Source organism: Pelobates fuscus, chromosome 1, assembly GCF_036172605.1.
Source record: "Pelobates fuscus isolate aPelFus1 chromosome 1, aPelFus1.pri, whole genome shotgun sequence".
In the NCBI taxonomy this organism is placed as follows: domain Eukaryota; kingdom Metazoa; phylum Chordata; class Amphibia; order Anura; family Pelobatidae; genus Pelobates; species Pelobates fuscus.
Window position 1 is genome coordinate 114,480,160 of NC_086317.1, and position 19,787 is coordinate 114,499,946.

The 19,787-nt window shown below is 39.6% G+C and overlaps 1 protein-coding gene across 2 annotated transcripts in view; it reads right to left on the reverse strand.

Annotated features, from left to right (window-relative positions):
- The window catches only part of XG (Xg glycoprotein (Xg blood group)), a 44,157-nt gene extending 25,871 nt beyond the window's left edge, over positions 1 to 18,286 (reverse strand). For both annotated transcript variants that reach the window (XM_063450177.1, XM_063450176.1), the window contains exon 1: positions 18,071 to 18,286. In XM_063450177.1, coding sequence (XP_063306247.1) covers positions 18,071 to 18,125 — 55 coding nt within the window. In that variant the 5' untranslated portion in view covers positions 18,126 to 18,286. The remainder of the gene's footprint in view (positions 1 to 18,070) is intronic.
- Positions 18,287 to 19,787: the final 1,501 nt, after the last annotated feature.

The following is a 19,787-nucleotide window of genomic DNA, read 5'->3' on the forward strand; positions in this document are numbered from 1 at the left end:
ACAGAGGGGCTTATAATAATCTGTCAGGATATTTAAGGGGACACCATCATCAACAGAACCACTACAGCTTAATAATGTGGTTCTGGTCTCTATAGCTTAACGGTTCCCAAACTGTGTGCTGCGGCGCCCTGGGGCACACAGGGGCGCCGCAAGATATATTTTCCCGGTGCTATGATCAAATGATCATAGCACCGGGAACCGTGCCTCACTCTGCCCTGCAGGACTGGAGGGGAGATCAGATATCTCCCTCTACGGCCCGCTAGCAGTGTTATGCGGAAGCCGGCAGGGGAGGGAGAGAGGACCCGTGGGAGCTTTAACCTGCAGCTCCGCCGTATTCTCCTCTCGCGAGCTCGGAGCATTGCCGTGGTTACCGTGGCAATGTTCCGAATCTCACGAGAGTGAACTCTAACCTGAGCTGCAGGCTAGAGTTCACTCTCACCATTAGGACCGCCAGGGCTTCCCCACCTGACCACCAGGGATTGTCTTGCACTGTCCTAGGCAAATGTAAGCAGGGAGATGGGATATGAGAAAAGTAATTTTTAATTAAAACAATTTTTTAAATATATTTATTTATTGTCCCTTCTACCCCCACAGAGACAAAATAACCCCCCCCCACACACTAACACACTGACACACACACACACACTGTACCCCTCATACAACCTGCCCCCCCCCCCCACACACACACACACTACATCTTTCACAAACACACTGCACCCCCCCCACACACACACTACTGTCCCAATCCCCTATTACAGCCCCTAGACCTGCAGATCCCAGGTAAGTTGACTAACTGTTCTTAAACAGTTTGACTACTTACTCTGGGAGGGCACTACTGGCAGCAAAACCACTACAAAGTAGTGTAGTGGTTATTGTGCCTGTATTGTTTCTTTAAATAATCTACAAGTGCACCCCCCAAGATTAGGTTCTGGATCTGCGCTTAAACGGCAAGCATTCCTGTCAAATAGGGGCCAAGTATATCCTGCTGCGCTGTACATATATACAACCTAGAAAATAGATTTGAATTGGGGCGCCGTGGAAAAATATTGAAATATTAAGAGCGCCTTGAACCTAAAACAATTGGGAACCACTGCTATAGCCAGTTCCTGCAGGCTTTTCAATATAAATGTTTGTTATATAAACATTGGTGCCTAGTAACACTTCTAGTGGCAGTCACGCAGATGGCTAATAGTGGTGCATCCAAGGCAATTGCTGCACAGTGTGCATTCCCTAAATTCAGCATCTCCATGCTCTGCATGGAGACGCTAGACATTCAATGCATCTATGAGAAGATGCAGATTGGCACAGCGCAGCATTTTGACACGCATGCACAATATTCTCCCAAAGCTTTCCTATGGGAAAGCATTAGATTGGCTGAGATCAAGATTAAAGCAGCCATGGAGACTGGAACAAAGGAGAGTAAAATCGAATTTTCAGCACTATCGGAGCAGGGCCGGTCACCTAAAGTGCCAGGAATATGTTTTAATTTCTTACACTATAGTGTATCTTTAATACTATAAACAAATATATTTAACGGTCTCATAGAATGTGACAGCAGATAAGAACGTTTCGGCCCATCTAGTCTGACCAATTTTCTAAATACTTTCTATAGTCTCTGGCCTTATCTTATGTCTAGGATAGCCTTATGTCTATCCCACGCATGCTTAAACTCCTTCACTGTGTTAACCTCTACCACTTCAGCCGGAAGGCTATTCCATGCATCCACTGACCTCTCAGTATAGTAATACCTGATATTATTTTTAAACCTTTGCCCCTCTAATAGCACTTTTATGGTTTGAGGGTGACCTTGATACCTAAAGGCAAGGACATTATCCCTTATTTGAAATTAAAAGCAACAAATGCAGAGTTTTTTTTATTCAAATGATTAAATAAAAATAGATTTTCCAAAGCTAAAACAGGAAGAATTAATCAATAATAAATTGGTTTAAAATGGGGTCACCAATCATGTTTTACAGTAAGTTCCAATAAGTTCATGAATAGAATATAAATATTGGGATTATTTAACAGTGAAATATAAATTTATCATTACCGGTAGCTGAAAATTTGCTGAAATTCATTTTTTTTTTTATTTAGCCGGCAACTATTTGCCAGTTCTTGTGTCTGACCAGCTGATCAAAAGAATCAGATATGCGTAACAAAAGCAAAAAAAATTGAAGTTTACAACGAGGGTGCAACAAGTTTTCTTATATTGTAAAATGGAGGACACATCGCAAATGCAAACTGTACCCAAACATTCCTGGGGAACAGCAGGTGGAGAGGAAAAAGTCTTGCAAGCAATTAATGACTTGAATTGTTTACAGAAGCAAGCCAGAGGGTGGATTCAAAATAAAATCTTGAGTCTCTACAAAATCTGGGTTCTTAGCAGAAACCAAACATGTATTTATTTAACAGAACTGAATTCCACAGAAGTGATTTAACTGTTCCACCAGGATAGCTATCTGTTGTCAGTGAAGACAACAGATCAACTCCCTAAAGGCTGTCTTATGCAAGCAGCCTGAAAACAGATGCAATATAATTTAAAGCTTAGACACCAATACGTGTTTAAAATCACATGCAGAGGCACTATTTGCATTTCCAGGTTCTTTCAGCAAATATAATATGATATAGTCTGAAGATTATAATTTAAAACACTAGAGCTCACAGAACAGCAGCATAATCAAAGATGGGCAACAGGGAGTCACACAACGGTTGTAGAACAGCAGATATCACGACGCTCAAACGCCTTTAGACGTTTTAGTTCTGCATTAGCTGGAGGAAAATGTTCTATCTACCAATGATGTAAACTTTAACATGTAGGTGTAACTAGCAAAATATCCAATGTCTTTAGAACTTAAATAGCCAGAAGGTGAATACATAAAGCACGTAGACTTGGTCAGAGCACGTTGTATTGTGCAACTAGAATAAATGTCAGCAGTGGCATTAGCTTAGGGAATCCCTGTGCCTTATGGCTATGGTGGTAGTGTTGGCATAGGTTAGGGCTAGCCAAATTTGCTTGGAATCGGGGGCGGAGCCTAGCTGTGAACCAGAACGGCCACACTTTTCCCGAGCTCTGCAATAAGCTGCCCTAAAAGGCTGTTTTAGGGGGACTATCTGGCACACAACACGGCTAAAAACCTTCCCCAACACTCCTTAACCGATATGGGTCGGAAAAATAAGAAACCCAGGGCTGACAAAGACATACCCAGCCGGGACATCGGTGAGATGCTCCGCAGTACACAGAAGGCCGCATGGGACAAGATGGCGTCCCTCGAGGAGGGATCTTCATACTCCTCCGATTATTTTTTCGCCGAGCCAGAGGAGAGTGCTGCCCTCAGATTACCCACGGGCTCTAGGCCACGCAAGCTGGAAGACAGGGAGCCGGTCACCGCCGCTCAGCTAAAAGCAATGCTAGCGGAGCTCCGCACCAATATTGCAGGAGATATGGCCCACTTTAAAAAAAACGTTGAAAACGCAACAACGAAAATTGCCCAACTGGAGGTGGCACACAGCACCCACGACTCTAGACTATCCACGGTGGAGAAGAGAGTCGCAGAACTAGAGCAACTCCACCTCAACACCACAAGCAGGCTTGATGCCATAGAGGATAGGCGGAGACGGTATAACCTCAAGCTTAGGGGTGTACCTGAGGCACTGGTGACATCGGACTTACCTCATTTCCTGCGGAGATTTCTAGCAGAGTATATGCCCCACAAACAGGCAAAGGCAATAAACCTCGACGGTGTGTTCCGCATACGAAAACCGGCGAGCGCACCGCCATCCGCAACACCGGATCTCATTGTCAGATTCCAGTCAATGCAGGACAAGGCCCTACTCCTCTCAGCAGTGAGAGGGAAGACTCCGATATCGTTTGAGGGAGCCACACTGCAGATATTTCCGGATCTCACCAGGAACACGCTGGCCTGGCGCCGCTCTCTGTGCCCACATCTGCAGCTCATGCGAGCGAACGACATCCCTTATCGGTGGGGGCTCCCAAGAACCCTCCGGTTCCAGGCACAGGGGGGAGAATACAGTGTGGGCACTCCTCAGGAACTCGAAGACCAACTGAGAAAGCTGGGGCTCCTCAACTCGAGCGCAACTAATAGTTCAGGACTAGCACGCATAGACGTTATTTCCGTTCTTTCCTCTTTTCTGACCTGGTAAACCACAGTTGTGCCAAACTCTGCTGTACACACAGTCACATACCAGGGGTAACTCTTACACCTCCACGTTACAGCATGTAGATAGCTTGGAGACCTGACCGGAAAGTCCCCTCATACTTTACTTTACTCTGCTCATCGCCATAGGCGACCTACCCCCCCACCCCTTCCAGTAAGACCCTGCCGGGTTCACGTTCCACTTCTCTTTATACTATTACACATGGGAGGCGGTGCCCCCGTAAGTGATGAACACTCGCCAAGACCTCCTGACTATCACTAACCCACTATAAGGGGTAACACTAAATGACATCTAAGAAGTTCACCTTCCTTTCTATATTAAAAAACCCTCATCCCACACTTCCACGCATGTCACAAACTCACTTACTGACAATATCATCGCTGTGATATGTTTTACTGTTTTGAAACACTAATATTTGTGTTCAGCGAAGTCTCCCGAGTAAAACAGTACCCCCATGTACAGGATTTAGGGTGTCATAGAAAGTTACAGGGTTAAGCACAGTGCTAGCAAATTAAATTATCTGGACTTTTGGCCTGGGTTGGCAGGCAGGTCCCTCAAATTGCAATCATTAAAATTACTTAATTAGGTAAAAATATTACATAAATATGCACGTAGAATTTTAATATATATACATATTTATATATTTGACGTCTACGTGTATATTTATGAAATTATTAATGTAATTTTGTATGTGGACATATGTATATTTCGTATTATTTTTATTTATTTATTTATACATAGATATATATATCATTACATTCTAAGTGTATTTTGATATAAATATATATATATCAATATCAAAATACTGTTAGAATAAAATTGAATATATATATAATTTTTTTTTAATTATTAAAAATTATTTTTATTTTTTGTTATTTATTTTTATTAACATATTATTTGTATTTTATAATAATATATATATACCATATATATAGTTATTATATATATTGTATATATTCGTGTGTAATTTAAATATAAGTGTATTTTTATATTAATATACGTATATATAAATATAAAAATACACTTAGTGTGACATTATATATATGATACATATACATATATTATATATATAGATATAATACATGTATATATATCATATATATATATACACATATTATAATTTTTTTTACACTGATTGTTTTTTTTTTGTTTTACTTTATTTTATGATTTTACACTTGCAGGGAGACTGCCTGTCAGCACAGACAGTCCCCCTGCAGGCAGATACAAAGACCCCTATTGCGGTCATGTGATCGAGTGATCACATGGCTGCAGGGTCCTGATCTGCCGAGGGGGGACTGCCTGGGCAGACAGGCAGTCCCCCTGGACCGGGAGGAGCACTGATCGCCGCCGTGGGACCGACGGCGATCAGGTAAGTAGCCCAAAACCGTTATGACGGTTCAGGACCGTCAGCGGTCCAAACGCACGTTTTACCGCTGACGGTCCTGAACCGTCAGCGGTCCTGAAGGGGTTAAATAGGATCAGTGAGTTCTGTTTCATTTATTTATTACATTTCACTTCTTTAATAATAGTAATAAAAGGAGAACAAAGCTAAGCTGAAATGTATATATCTGAGTGCTGATGTGGACCCTCAATCAGGATACAAGTCCTGTTATGCCGTTGCTTAACCCCTTCAGGACGGAGTCAATAGTGCACGTTCTAATCAAAACAAAACGTAAACAAAAACTGGAATTTGCGCTATATGTCTGTTCACCCGTAGTTCCCCTCTTTCATATTATATGCACCCACACTTATTATATATCATTTTGTTTAGGAGAAACAGGGCTTTAATTTATCATTAACTATTCATATATGGAACATCATTTATTATGAATAAAAGTAAAAAAAATGTGAGAAAATAAGATTTTTTTTTAAATTTGTATTTCCGTCTGACAGTTTAGCTGTGAATGTCATTTAGGTTTTACTGCACAAAAATGCACATATTTGTAATCAGCGATGTCTCACGAGTATAACAGTATCCCATATTAACAGGTTTTATGGTGTTTTGGAAAGTTACAGGGTCAAATATAGAACGTTCCATTTTCAAATAGAAATTTGCCAGATTGATAATGTTACCTTTGAGACGGTGTGGTAGCCCAGCAATGAGAATTACCCCCATAATGGCATACCATTTGAAAAAGTAGACAACCAAAGGTATTGAAAGTGGGGTATGTTTAGTCTTTTTTAGTAGCCACTTAGTCACAAACACTGGCCAAAGTTAGCGTTCATATTTGTTTTTGTGTGAAAAAAGCAAAAAACGAATATTTGGCCAGTGTTTGTGACTAAGTGGCTACTAAGAAAGACTGGACATACCCCACTTGCAATACCTCGGGTTGTCTACTTTTGCAAATGGTATGCCATCATGGGGGTAATTCTCATTCCTGGGCTACCATACGCTCTCAAAGGCAACATAACCAATGTGGCAAATTTCAATGTCAAAAAAATTAAATGCAAGCCTTATATGTGACTCTCTAACTTTCCAAAACACCATGAAACCTGTACATGGGGGGTACTGTTATTCTCGGGAGACTTCACTAAACACAAATATTAGTGTTTTAAAACAGTAAAACATATTACAACAATAATATAGTCCATAAAAGTGCTGTTCGTTTGTAAAAAATGCAAAAAACGTCACTTTTACTTAAAATATCATCGTTGTAATACAATTTACCAATTTTAAACACTAATATTTGAGTTCAGCGAAGTCTCCCGAGTAAAACAGTACCCCCCATGTACAGGTTTTATGTTGTCTTGGAGAGTTACAGGGTCAAATATAGTGCTTGCGAATTAAATTCTCAGCACTTTCTCCCTGTGTTGTCAGGTATGTCAATCAAATTTTAATTAATCAAATCACCTAATTATGTTAAAAGATTAAATATACACGTAGAATTTTAATATATATGCATTTATAGGTATTTAAATTCTACGTGTATACTAATGTAATCTTTTATGTAATTATATGTATCTATCTATCTATATATATATCTATATATATATCTATATATATATCTATATATATATATATATATATATATATATATATATTTGCGGTTATTTGCATTTTATATATAGATAGATATATATAGAATGTCATTCTAAGTGTATTTTGTTATATATATATATATATATTAATAACAAAATACAGTTAGAATGAAATTACATATGTATATATAATTTATATTACATTGTTTCAATATTTTTTATTAATTTTATTATTTTATTAATTTATTATTGTAATTATACGTATTTATATATATAATATGTGTATATATCTATTATATATATATATATAATATATGTATATTATATATGTAACGTCATTCTAAGTGTATTTTAATACTAATATATATACTTATATTAGTATTAAAATACACTTTGTATGACGTTAAATATATATAATATACATATATATTATATACATATATATATATAATATATACATACATATATTATATATATAAAAATGCATTTCATTTATTTTATAACCTGTCTAATATTTTTTTTTTACACCTCCTACCAGCAGGGGGACTGTCTAATATTTTAGACAGTCCCCCTGCTGGCAGATCACAGCCAGCTATAGGGGGCCATGTGATCGCTCTTTGAGAGCGATCACATGGCCCTGGGGGCCTGATTTGCCGTGGGAGGGCTGCCTGGGCTGTGAGGCAGTCCTCCCGAAGCGGAGCGCCGGGAAGGTGAGTATACCGGGTGCTCCAGGGGCTTCAGCCGTTACGGCGTGCTATGCCGTCACAACAGCTTTAAAGCCCACTTAATCCGTGACGGCATAGCACGTCGTAACGGCGTTAAGGGGTTACAGAGAAACTATAGTGCCAGGCCTTGGTGCAGAAGGGCATAAAACCCTGTCACTTACGGAGTCCAGCGCGGATGTCCCTCAGCATAGCCTCCGCTCCTCCCATGCCGTTGTCAGCCAGCGAGGGAGTGGCAATGGCCGCGATCACATTAGGATTTCCCCTGATAGGAAAGCATTATAATGCTTTCCTATGGGTTTTTACATGACACTGAATGTCCTCATGCATAGCGTGAGGACACCCAGCGTCAGTTAGGCGAGCAAAAGTCACAACACCACCCGGAAATCCCTCTAGTGGCTGTCTGGTAGACGGCCGCTAGAGGCGGAGTTACCCTCAAAAGGTAATTATTGCAGTTTATTAAATACTGCAATAATTACCTTTGCAAGGTTAAAGAATCTGGTTCTACACGCCCAGACCACTTCATTGATCTGAAGTGGTCTGGGTGCCTATAGTGTCTATTTAACTGTCCCGCTTTTGCACACTAGAGAATAATTAAAGGGAAAAATAAAAAAATAAAAAGACCACATGCTCATTCATTTGGCAAATAACCAGATCCTCATGTTCTAGATATTTGCAGTTCTGATTGGCAACTCACATCCTAAAAAACACAGCCTGGCACAATGTTAAAATGATGAGTTTATAGAATTCTACAAGAAGTGTTTTATAAACACAGCATAGATTTAGGAGTTGTAGTTCAATTATCAAGTTTCTATTAAAATGGCATCACAGAGAAGCAGTTTTGAAGGAAAAGGAAAAACCGAAAATTTGCAGCTAGGATGGCAGAAAGGGTGGGTCTATACCAGTGGTGTATTTTGGATTTGTACTGCCCTAGGCACGACTAAATTCGGGCACCCCCAAAATCTAAATTTGCCCCCCTAATTCGTGTCAAGGCCACTTTTTTGACTGACAGACACATGCCCTCATTGATACATGAACTGATATACGTAAAAGGAAGATGATTATACTAAGTATAAGATGTAGGCTTACCTCCACACAAGGTGGATCTGGATCAGTAGACTGCAGCAGATATATGGAACAATAGATGTAGGATTATATCCACACAGGGAGGATCTGGATCAGTAGACTGCAGCAGATAGATGGAACAATCCTCAGCAGCTCAATGGTAAAAACAGTAAAACAACAAATTAAAAAAAATTGATAAAATAAGAGTCCCACAGTAGGTGTTCAGGTATCCAACGCGTTTCACACGCTCAACGGACTTCTTCAGGGATGTGAATCCCTGAAGAAATCCGTTGAGCGGATAAAACGCGTTGTTTTACTGTTTCTACCATTGAGCTGCTGAGGATTGTTCCATTTGGCTGCTCAGGATTGTTCCATCTATCTGCTGCAGTCTACTAATCCAGATCCACCCTGTGTGTAGATAAGCCTACATCTATTGCCCTTGTGTAAGTGTAATTTTTAATTTTAAAGTGTCAAAATTTTACTCTATCACGCTATTGGCTTTCTTTTGACGCTTGCAGTTACCAGTGGAAGCTTCCATCTTCATGTAATCCCTTATGTGGGTAGACAAGCCTGAATTATCTGACGTCTTGTGAGTTTTCTCACTTTCCCCCTCCCCCCATATACATTTTGTTAAACTGTATTACGCTATGTATAGTTTTTGTTTTTTATAGATGTTATAATTGAAACAGGTGCTCATTTTCTTATATGTGGAGCTTCATTGCTTATACTTAGTATAAGCATCTTCCTTTTACTTTTGTCGGTGGTGTTGTGAGTTTCACCATATTAGCTCCTGTGCTCACTCCCATACCTCTGTCAGTTATTTCATTTGTTGTGTTTACTTATGCACTGATATACACTGACTGACAGATACACAGTCATTGGCACACACTGTTTAACTAACACACTCTTTCACTGACAGACACACACTAACATGCACACACTCTCAGATACACATAAAATGACATACACACACTCACAGGCACACCCATTCTCACTGAAAGACACACACTTTCACTCACTCACAGACATACACTGACAGCTACACTCACTCACTCACAGTGAGATGGACAGCCCCAGAACATGAGGCAAACAAGGCATTTGTCTGGGAGCTTGTGGTGGAGTTTTTTGGCGCCCCCCTGAAAGTGCTGCCCTAGGCAAATGCCTTGTTTGCCTTGTGGTAACCCTGGTGTATACCAAAATAATAATTTAGAAAAAATCCATCCAATGTAACCTAACCTACAAGTTGCACTAGACATGTGGTTATGTGGAGTCCCCTTTCAAGCTCAATAAAACAGAACATTTTGAACCTATTAATTTAAATCTAAAACCTGCAGTTTCGCACGCATGCACAATACAAATCTATAATACATATAATGATTAGTATGTATAGCTTGTTGATTAGCTATTCATTTCCTAACACATAGATACACCTCAACTAGAATTTCCAGTTTAAACTCTTTCTGGTGTTACCAGCAAATCAACATCTGTTCAATCTGTATAAGCACCATAACCACTATAGCAGGGGTCCTCAAACTACAGCCCCCCAGATGTTGCTGAACTACAACTCCCATGATTCTTTGAATTACATAGATAGCCAGAGAATCATGGGAGTTGTAGTTCAGCAACATCTGGGGGGCCAGAGTTTGAGGACCCCTGCACTATAGCATCAGCTGATCACCCTCATCCAATAAGCTAAACCTCCTGTGGTTTCAGGACTTAGCCCAGGAGAGCTAGTGGAGGAGGGGAGAGGCACCTGATCTACTCCAGGTAAGAAGTGAAACAGTTAAAAAAAACGTTTAACTATTAACAATGGAGTGGGGGTACTAGGGCACCCTAGTTCTATTCATCACAGATTCAGTTATATATTTCCTGGACACTAGTCAGGTTCAGTAAATTACTTTTTATTTATTTTAAAATACCAGCCAACAGACTTTATCTTATTTTTATCATGAAATAAGATGCCGATATTGGGAACTGCACAAAAACTGTATCCAAACATCCAAAGGCTCTAACCCAGGGTAATGAGAAGATTACTGAATTTATTTTAACTATAGGATACAAGAAATTATTCAATTAAGGAATGTTCCCTCTTTCACCATTGTTTTGTAAACTATCACTACAGTTTTTCCCATAACTTGTTGCTTACTCAAATAGCTGCAAAGTTCATTAAAGGACCACTCTAGGCACCCAGACCACTTCAGCTTAACCCCTTAAATCCGGAGGACGTAATATTACGCCCTGCAGGAACCGGCTCTAAACGCCGGCGGGCGTAATATTACGTCCTCGCTTTTATTGCCGCCCACGTGGCCGGCGGTATTCTCCCGCTGCAGATCGCGGTCGGGGGGGATGCCTGGCCCCCCAGGCAACCCCCCCTGCGGCCGGTGACCGCGATCTGCAATCTCTGATCGCAGTGACAGTCTGTCACTGCGACCAGTATTCAGCATGTGTCAGCCGATTTCAAATCGGCTGACACATGCGGCCGGCGACTTTCCCCTTCTGCAGATCGCGGTCGGGGGACTTACCTGGCCCCCCAGGCAGTCCCCCTGGGGTCAGTGACCGCAATCTGCTCAGTCTGAGATCACAGTGACAGGCTATCACTGTGATCTCAGAGCTCTCTGATCGCAGTGACAGCCTGTCCCTGCGATCAGTGTTACATGTGTCAGCCTATTGGCTGACACATGTAATTGGCACAGTGATCCCCCTGCAGATTGGAAGGGGGGAGTGCTTGTACCACCCAGGCACTCCCCCCTGTGGTCAATTACCCAATCTGCAGGAGGTGATCACAGTGACAGGTAGTCACTGTGATCACTGATCCTGTGTGTCAGCCAGTGATGTGAAATCACTGGCTGACACTGTCATTGCCCCCTGTCCTGTGAAAAAAATAAAATATTAGTTAAAAAAAGAAATAAAAAATATTACAGTTACAAATAAAATATACTTAGATCATATTATATACACATATACACACACTTACACATACACGACGTGTATTTAAATATATATATATATATATATATATATATATATATATATTAATATCAAATTGCACGTAGACTGATACTGATTAAATATATATATAATTATTGTTATATATATTTATATATAATATAAAATATATATATGTAAATACGTAAAAAAATAAAATTAAAAAAATATTTAAAAATAAATAATTAAAAAATATATAGATGTGTTATTTCATTCTAACTGTATTGTGATATTAATATATATATTTATATCAAAATACACGTAGAACAAAATAATATTTATCATATATATATATATATATACACATAAATATATACGTATATATCACTATATATATACCTATATATAAAGATATTTTAAAAAAATTATATATATACGTATATATACACACACGTGTATATATATATATATACATATATTAATTCTACACATATATTTATGTAATCATTTTACATAATTAGGTATCCTAATTAATTACAATTAGCGGGACCTGCCTGACAACCCATGCCGAAAGTATAGGGAATTTAATTTGCTAGCACTATATTTAACCCTATAACTTTCCAAGACACCATAAAACCTATACATGGGGGGTACTGTTTTACTCGGGAGACTTTGCTGAACACAGATATTAGTGTTTCAAAACAGTAAAATGTATTACAACGATGATATCACCAGTAAAAGTGACGTTTTCTGCATTTTTCACGCACAAACAGCACTTACACGGACGATATTATTGCTGCAATACTTTTTACTGTTTTGAAATACAAATATTTGTGTTGAGCGAAGTCTCCCGAGTACAACAGTACCCCACATGTACAGGTTTTATGGTGTTTTCAAAAGTTACAGCGTCAAATATAAGGCTTGTGTTTAATTTTTTTCACATTAAAATTCGCCAGATTGCTTACGTTGCCTTTGTGACCCTATGGTAGCCCAAGAATGAAAATTACCCCTATGATGGCATACCATTTGCAATAGTAGACAACCCAAGGTATTGCAAATGGGGTTTGTCCAGACTTTTTTAGTAGCCACTTAGTCACAAACACTGGCCAAAATTGGCGTTCTTTGCATTTTTCACACACAAACAAATACTAACGCTAACTTTGGCCAGTGTTTGTGACCAAATGGCTACTAAAAAAGACTGGACATACCCCATTTGCAATACCTTGGGTTGTCTACTATTGCAAATGGTATGCCATTATGAGTGTAAATTTAATTCCTGGGCTACTATACAGTCTCAAAGGCAACGTAACCAATCTGGCGAATTTCAATTTCAAATGTAACGTGCTATATTTGACCCTGTAACTTCCCAAAACACCATAAAACCTGTACATAGGGGGGTACTGTTTTACACGTGAGACATCGCTGAATACAAATATGTGTATTGTATTGCAGTAAAAGCAAACAGTATTTTGACATCCACAGTTAAAATGTCACATAGAACTAAAAAAAATGTAAAAATTCTTTTTTTCTCCCATTTTTAATATATTTTTTATATTAAATTATGTTCAATACCTAAATATTTGATGTTAAATGAAAGCCCTGTTTCCCCTGAATTAAATGATATATAATAAGGGGGGGTGCATTTAATATGAAAGAGGTGAATTACGGTTGGACAGACATATAGCGCAAATGCCAGGTTTTGTTTACGTTTTGTTCTGTTCACAACTTGTACATTTGGCTGCGGTGTTAAGGGGTTAATGAAGTGGTCTGGGTGCCAGGTCCAGCTAGGGTTAACCCATTTTTTTATAAACATAGCAGTTTCAGAGAAACTGCTATGTTTATAAATGGGTTAAGCCTTCCCCCTAATCCTTTAGTGGCTGTCTCATTGACAGCCGCTAGAGGCGCTTGCGTGATTCTCACTGTGAAAATCACAGTGAGAGCACGCAAGCGTCCATAGGAAAGCATTGTAAATGCTTTCCTATGCGACGGGCTGAATGCGTGCGCAGCTCTTGCCGCGCGTGCGCATTCAGCCGACGGGGCGGAGAGGAGGCGGAGTGGAGGAGGAGAGCTCCCCGCCCAGCGCTGGAAAAAGGTAGGTTTTACCCCTTTTCCCCTTTCCAGAGCCGGGCGGGAGGGGGACCTGTTTTCCTGGCACTATAGTGCCCTGAGGGTGCCCCCACCCTCAGGGTCCCACTCCCGTCGGGCTGAAGGGGGAGGAAGGGGGTTAAACACTCACCTTTCTCCAGTGCCGGGCTACCTTGGCGCTAGGGACTCTCCTCCTCCTTCGGTCGTCATCTGTTGAATGCACATGCGTGGCAAGAGCCGCTCGCGCTTTCAGCCAGTCTTATAGGAAAGCATTCTCAATGCTTTCCTATGGACGCTGGCGTCTTCTCACTGTGAAAATCACAGTGAGAAGCGCGGAAGCGCCTCTAGCAGCTGTCAATGAGACAGCCACTAGAGGCTGGATTAACCCATATGTAAACATAGCCGTTTCTCTGAAACGGCTATGTTTACAGCAGGCAGGGTTAATCCTAGGGGGAACTGGCACCCAGACCACTTCATTAAGCTGAAGTGGTCTGGGTGCACTGAGAAACAAGTCCTAGATGCAGCTTACATCCAGCATCCCCTCTAAGAGCTTTTTACAAGTAGGATAGCAAGGCGAAAGTTGATAAAATAACAACTAGCAAATTACTGGGGCATTTTTTAGAAATATTTTCCACACCTGTTTTAAAGCAGCACTAGACTAGAAATTTATGAAATAAACATTGGAATTTCATGCAAACTCCAACCCAATCAAGAGATATACGGACACAAAATAGGGACTACTAGGTCTCTGTATATTTCCTATGCCTGACACTTCTAGACACTGGACATTGGTTTTTATCTATGGAGGACCACGCAGGAACCTCCATAGACCTCAATGCTGTACTCTTGCGCACAGTGCTCTTGACACTAAAGAGGACCCGCCAGAAGAAGATGCCTGCGCCCGCGAAGGACAGGTTCAGTAAGTAGAACTCACCTTTATCTGCCCTCCTTCCCCTGCAAAGTCCCCAGACAGTGCCGCTTTAATGCTAGATAATTTAAACAAACTTTTTTTTGCTACTTTTCCTGCCTTCTTCTTTAACTTCCTTATATTATATCAGGGGTCTCTGTTTCCCCCCTTTCTCTTCTTCCTTTATTTTCCTTCTTTCTTTAATTTTATAAGATAACAAAACTTAACTTGCCAAAACATGAGCCACTCTAAACACTGCTTTCTCTCCTCCTTTATTTTATCCCCTTTTTTCTATTTTTCTTCCCTTTTTACATTTTTTTTGATCTTTTCCTTTTTAACTCTTTTTTTTTTTTCTAATGCTTTTCTTTTACCTTCCTTATGGCAATGTCCAAAAGTAAGGCTAAGCTAGTTAGCACACTTATTATTGGTCAACAACAATTCTCTCCTTCTCCTGCCTATACATTTTCTCCTATTTTACAAGTGCTCTGCTCTGCTTCTGCCTGTCCCTGCTATTGTGCATCAGCTCCCACTCCTCCCCTTCCCACGTGTTACACCGGCTCGTGTTGGCACGCAAGCGCATGCACGCGTGCACACATTCTCTCGCATTAGACCTCATCATAGGAAAGCAGTATTCAATGCTTTCCTATGGGGAAAATCTGACGCTGGAGGTCCGTGAGGACGTCCAGCGTCAGATAACGGACCAAAAGTCCTTTTGGATTCCGGAAGCCCTCTAGTGGCTGTCTGTTAGACAGCCACAGAGGGCAGACTTAGAGCTGCAATTTAAACATTGCAGTTCTCTGGAACTGCAATGCTTTACATTGCAGCACTAAGTGCAAAAGGGTCATAGCACCCAGACCACTTCAATTAGCTGAAGTGGTCTGGGTGCCTACAGTGTCCCTTTAACTTAAAAAAGGACTTCTACAGGCACCAAGAGCACTTCAGCTCAATCAAGTGGTCTGGGTGCAGTTGACCTTTGGTTTTAACCCTGTAATCTTAAAAAAGAAAAAAAAAACACACACACTTTGCAGTTTAGTAGATGTAGCAAGGTTATAAATCAGGGTTAATACATCTGTAGTGGCGGTCTTCCTGACAGCCACCAGAAGTGCTTTTGCTAAAATAAGTGAATTGATTTTTCAGTCAGATGATTTACTAACAGCCTTTGATTGGGGCAGCACAGTGTTTTGCCACACATGTGCACTTACCTCCCAATGTTTTCCCCAATGAATAAAACTTAAATTTCTATTAGAAAAGGGGCGGGGTAACCTAAACAGAAGAAATCAATAGCATTAGAAATTCATATTTTTATTCCTAAATTTCTTAAATGTTTTACAAACATATGCATTGATTTTGCTTAAGTTGTACCACACACCCACAGGGTTATAAACTCAATAAATGCTATATTTTGTGAATTAAATGCAAACTGCAAAATTGTTACTAAAATAACAGATTTAAAACAACTCCGCTATAATAAAAGTAATGTAATTTGCTAAAATTTGAAGTATAATTAATATCCTTGACCGTATTTTTATTGAAATTACACAAGACGACACATGGATTTCAGTGGCAATAGGACCTCATGGAGCGAGACACCTCATAATATGTTTACCCCCATATTTGAAAATGTATATACCATAGGTAACAAAGCCTCATTTCTGATCAGCTATAGAATGAAAGGCCAGTAACTGGGATTACAAGATGGAAGAATTGATTGTTCTGCTCATATTGACTGTAGTGTGATTAAAGCAAGGGGAAACACAATGCTCAGGTGAGATTGGACTGAAAACAAAAGAATGTGCAAGGCAAGCACAAACAAACAAGTGGCAAAGGAAGCCATTATCTTTCACCTCCCCCATAGGTTTTTTTTATTTATTTATTTTAATTGTTTAAGCTTTTGTTCCTGGAGCAAATACCACAGACTTTTGGAATAGAAAGGCAATAAAAAAAAAAAAAATTAAAATTAAAATCACAAAGGACGAATACTTGGCGTAGGCCAAATGAGCACAGTTTTTTATTATTATTTTTTTTTTGCCATTTAGCTGCAATTTCACCACAATGCGTTGAGTTAATAGGCAGGCAGCTGCTATTCGGAGGTTAAATGGCATTTTGTTGCACAAGTTAATGCTGGAAGAACCACCAGATATACCAGATGTGATGAGAACCAAAGTTTAATAACGTTACCTAAAATGAATGTGTTTGTTAATAACACTCTGTAATAGAATCGGTCAGAGAACACATGCTTTTATAAAAAGGTAATGGAGGCTAAATAAAGCCAGAATTTATTGGGTCTATTCCTTGCCAGCAGCCAAAGTACCCCAAAACACAAATATCACAAAATGTGGGCACTTGCCTACCACGTGATCAATGTGCAATTCTTTATGGCACACAAAAATATATAGAATAAAAGCGGCAATCAATATGTTATGAAACTCGTGAGTCGCACCAGGTTTACAGAAGTGGGGGGCTGATTAGGGAGTGAAATCAGATGATGGTTACAATAGAGCAGTGGGTTCCTAAATCAATTCTCATGGCCCACCAGCAGTGCAGGTTTCTATCAGTAACCACTGCATTGGGGGTTTATACAAAGAGGCTCTCACGTATGGCTTGGGCGTATATAAGTTTACAGGGTGAGCCCTTCCATATTACAGAATGTACTCATCACATACACACCCCTATCCCCAAACTATGTGCCACTGAAGAACATGAATGAGCATTGGAACCCCACCCAAATATAAACAAAGACATGGCATAGATACACTGCAGAAACTAAAGAATTGGGCACAGCTGGTAGAGAATAGAGATGGCCACGAATAGCTAGGCATCACAAAATATTGTCAGAGGCTATGACTCATACAGGGGAACTAGACAAAGCACATAAGGGGAGAGCTGTGCCCAATCTCCAGGGGTAATAATACGAGGTAAGTGATTTTGAGTAGCTTTGTAAAATGCAAAATTGTATTTTTTTTGTGTGTGATCTGTTCCTTAATCTGTGTTTTGAAATCTGGAAACCAAACAACTAATAAACACTAACGTGTTCAGCCTCGGCTGCTATGGGTGCAAGGGCAGGGAGAGCCTAACACAACCCTACTGCAAAAGTGCAGGCTGGCTCCCCAGAACACATAGATCAATAGGTATACCATGTGGTAGTAAATAAAATCTGAAAACAATGAGTTAGAGGTTGCTTGCCCAAATCTACCCTTTCAACCCCGCTTACCTCTGATTTCTACCGCAACAAGGAGCAGGCACAGAATGGCTAGTCTCCAAAACATGGTGTCTGCTGCTTTTAGAAAGCTATATAGAAACAATAAAATGAAGGAAATGGCCCAGAACTGTCCTCCTGAAGTGTTGATCTGGTTTCACAGCAGCTCTGTAAAACTCGTGGTGTCAGCTAGCCTGATATCCAGCAACAGCCTGCAGGAAAGTTTCCACCCTATTCGAAGAAAAAAAAAAAAAACACTTTAAATAACTTTCCATCCCCTTGTACCGCTCTCCTCCCAAAATGTGTCCATGAGATGAATGGAGACCAATGAACAGGCAGGCAGCTTACTAGGCAGTAACAGCTCCCCACCCACTGTGCTCTGTATCTTTCTCCACACAGGGTTTCAGTAACCATACACTGGCACTAGGGAGTGGCTGATGGAAAACGGAGGTCTAAAACTGCATTCCTAAATTTAATTACGTCTTATGCCAGTGATGATTTATCCTTTAGAACTCCAGAGGTGGAGGGTTTGCCTAATGGCTGCTGATCATCAAAATGAGGAAGGTTCTAAAATTCTGGGATGTGAGATTCTATAAAGTATTTTTCTATGAATCAAGGATGGCCTAAAAAAAATATAGATTTCCAAACTGTACCAGAACTACAATTCAGTGAACGTTTTGTTAATATTAAGCCAAGCATCATGGGAGTTGTAGTATTACAGCAGCTGGGGTTTTATCCTCTTGGCATCTCTACTATAGATAATATAACATGCACTGAAGTTGGAGATATATATATATATATATATATATATATATATATTGCAGTAAGTAGCCACAGATAATATATGCAAGTAAGCCTTGAGCTTAACCCCTTAAGGACAGAGCTTCAGAAGCTTGACTTACGCTTAATGACACAAGCAATTTTTACATTTTCTTGCTGTTTGCGTTCAACTGCAATTTGCATCTCTCTCATTTATTGCACCGGCACATATTATATACTGTTTTTTAAAGGACAGAAAGGGCTTTAATTTGATATAACATATATATATATATAAATGCTTACTTATTATAAAAAAAATACAGAAAAATGCAAAAAAAATGAAAAATATTGGTTTTTTTTACAGTTTTTGCAATAATAATGTGTGCATAATTAGTACAGGTTAAGGAAAGTAATTAAAAATAAATTCATTTATTTGTTCTGATTTACAGAATATATAATGTGTCTGGGATTTTAAGTTTTTTTTGGTAGTTACAGGTCACAAAGCACAAGGAGTAAAATAAAATTTTAATGTGGAGCGATTTTAGAATTTGGTATGTTTGTCTTGTAAGCCTAATAGCCATAAAATAAAACAAAATTGCCACACAAAAGTATATATTTATATAAAGTAGACACCACAGGCTATTTACCTAAGGTTGTTTTGACACTTTCTACGTAGCCATTTTACCGCCAACCTCTGCTAAATATTGGAGTAAAATTGTGTTTTTTGGGGGTTTTCGCACACAAACTTATAACAAAGAACTTCTCAAATGTATTTTGTAAAGTTGGTGTGTGCTATTCCTGTACAAAGTTTTATTATGTGTTCAGTTACTTCTGCTGAGTACAACGGTACCCCCATTGTATGTCGTTGGCACTATTTCGTGAAGTTACAGTGCCATATAGGAGACCTATCCATTTCAGTATTCACAGTAGAATTTTGAGAGACGAATTTAATGAGCCTATGTGTCCATTTGGG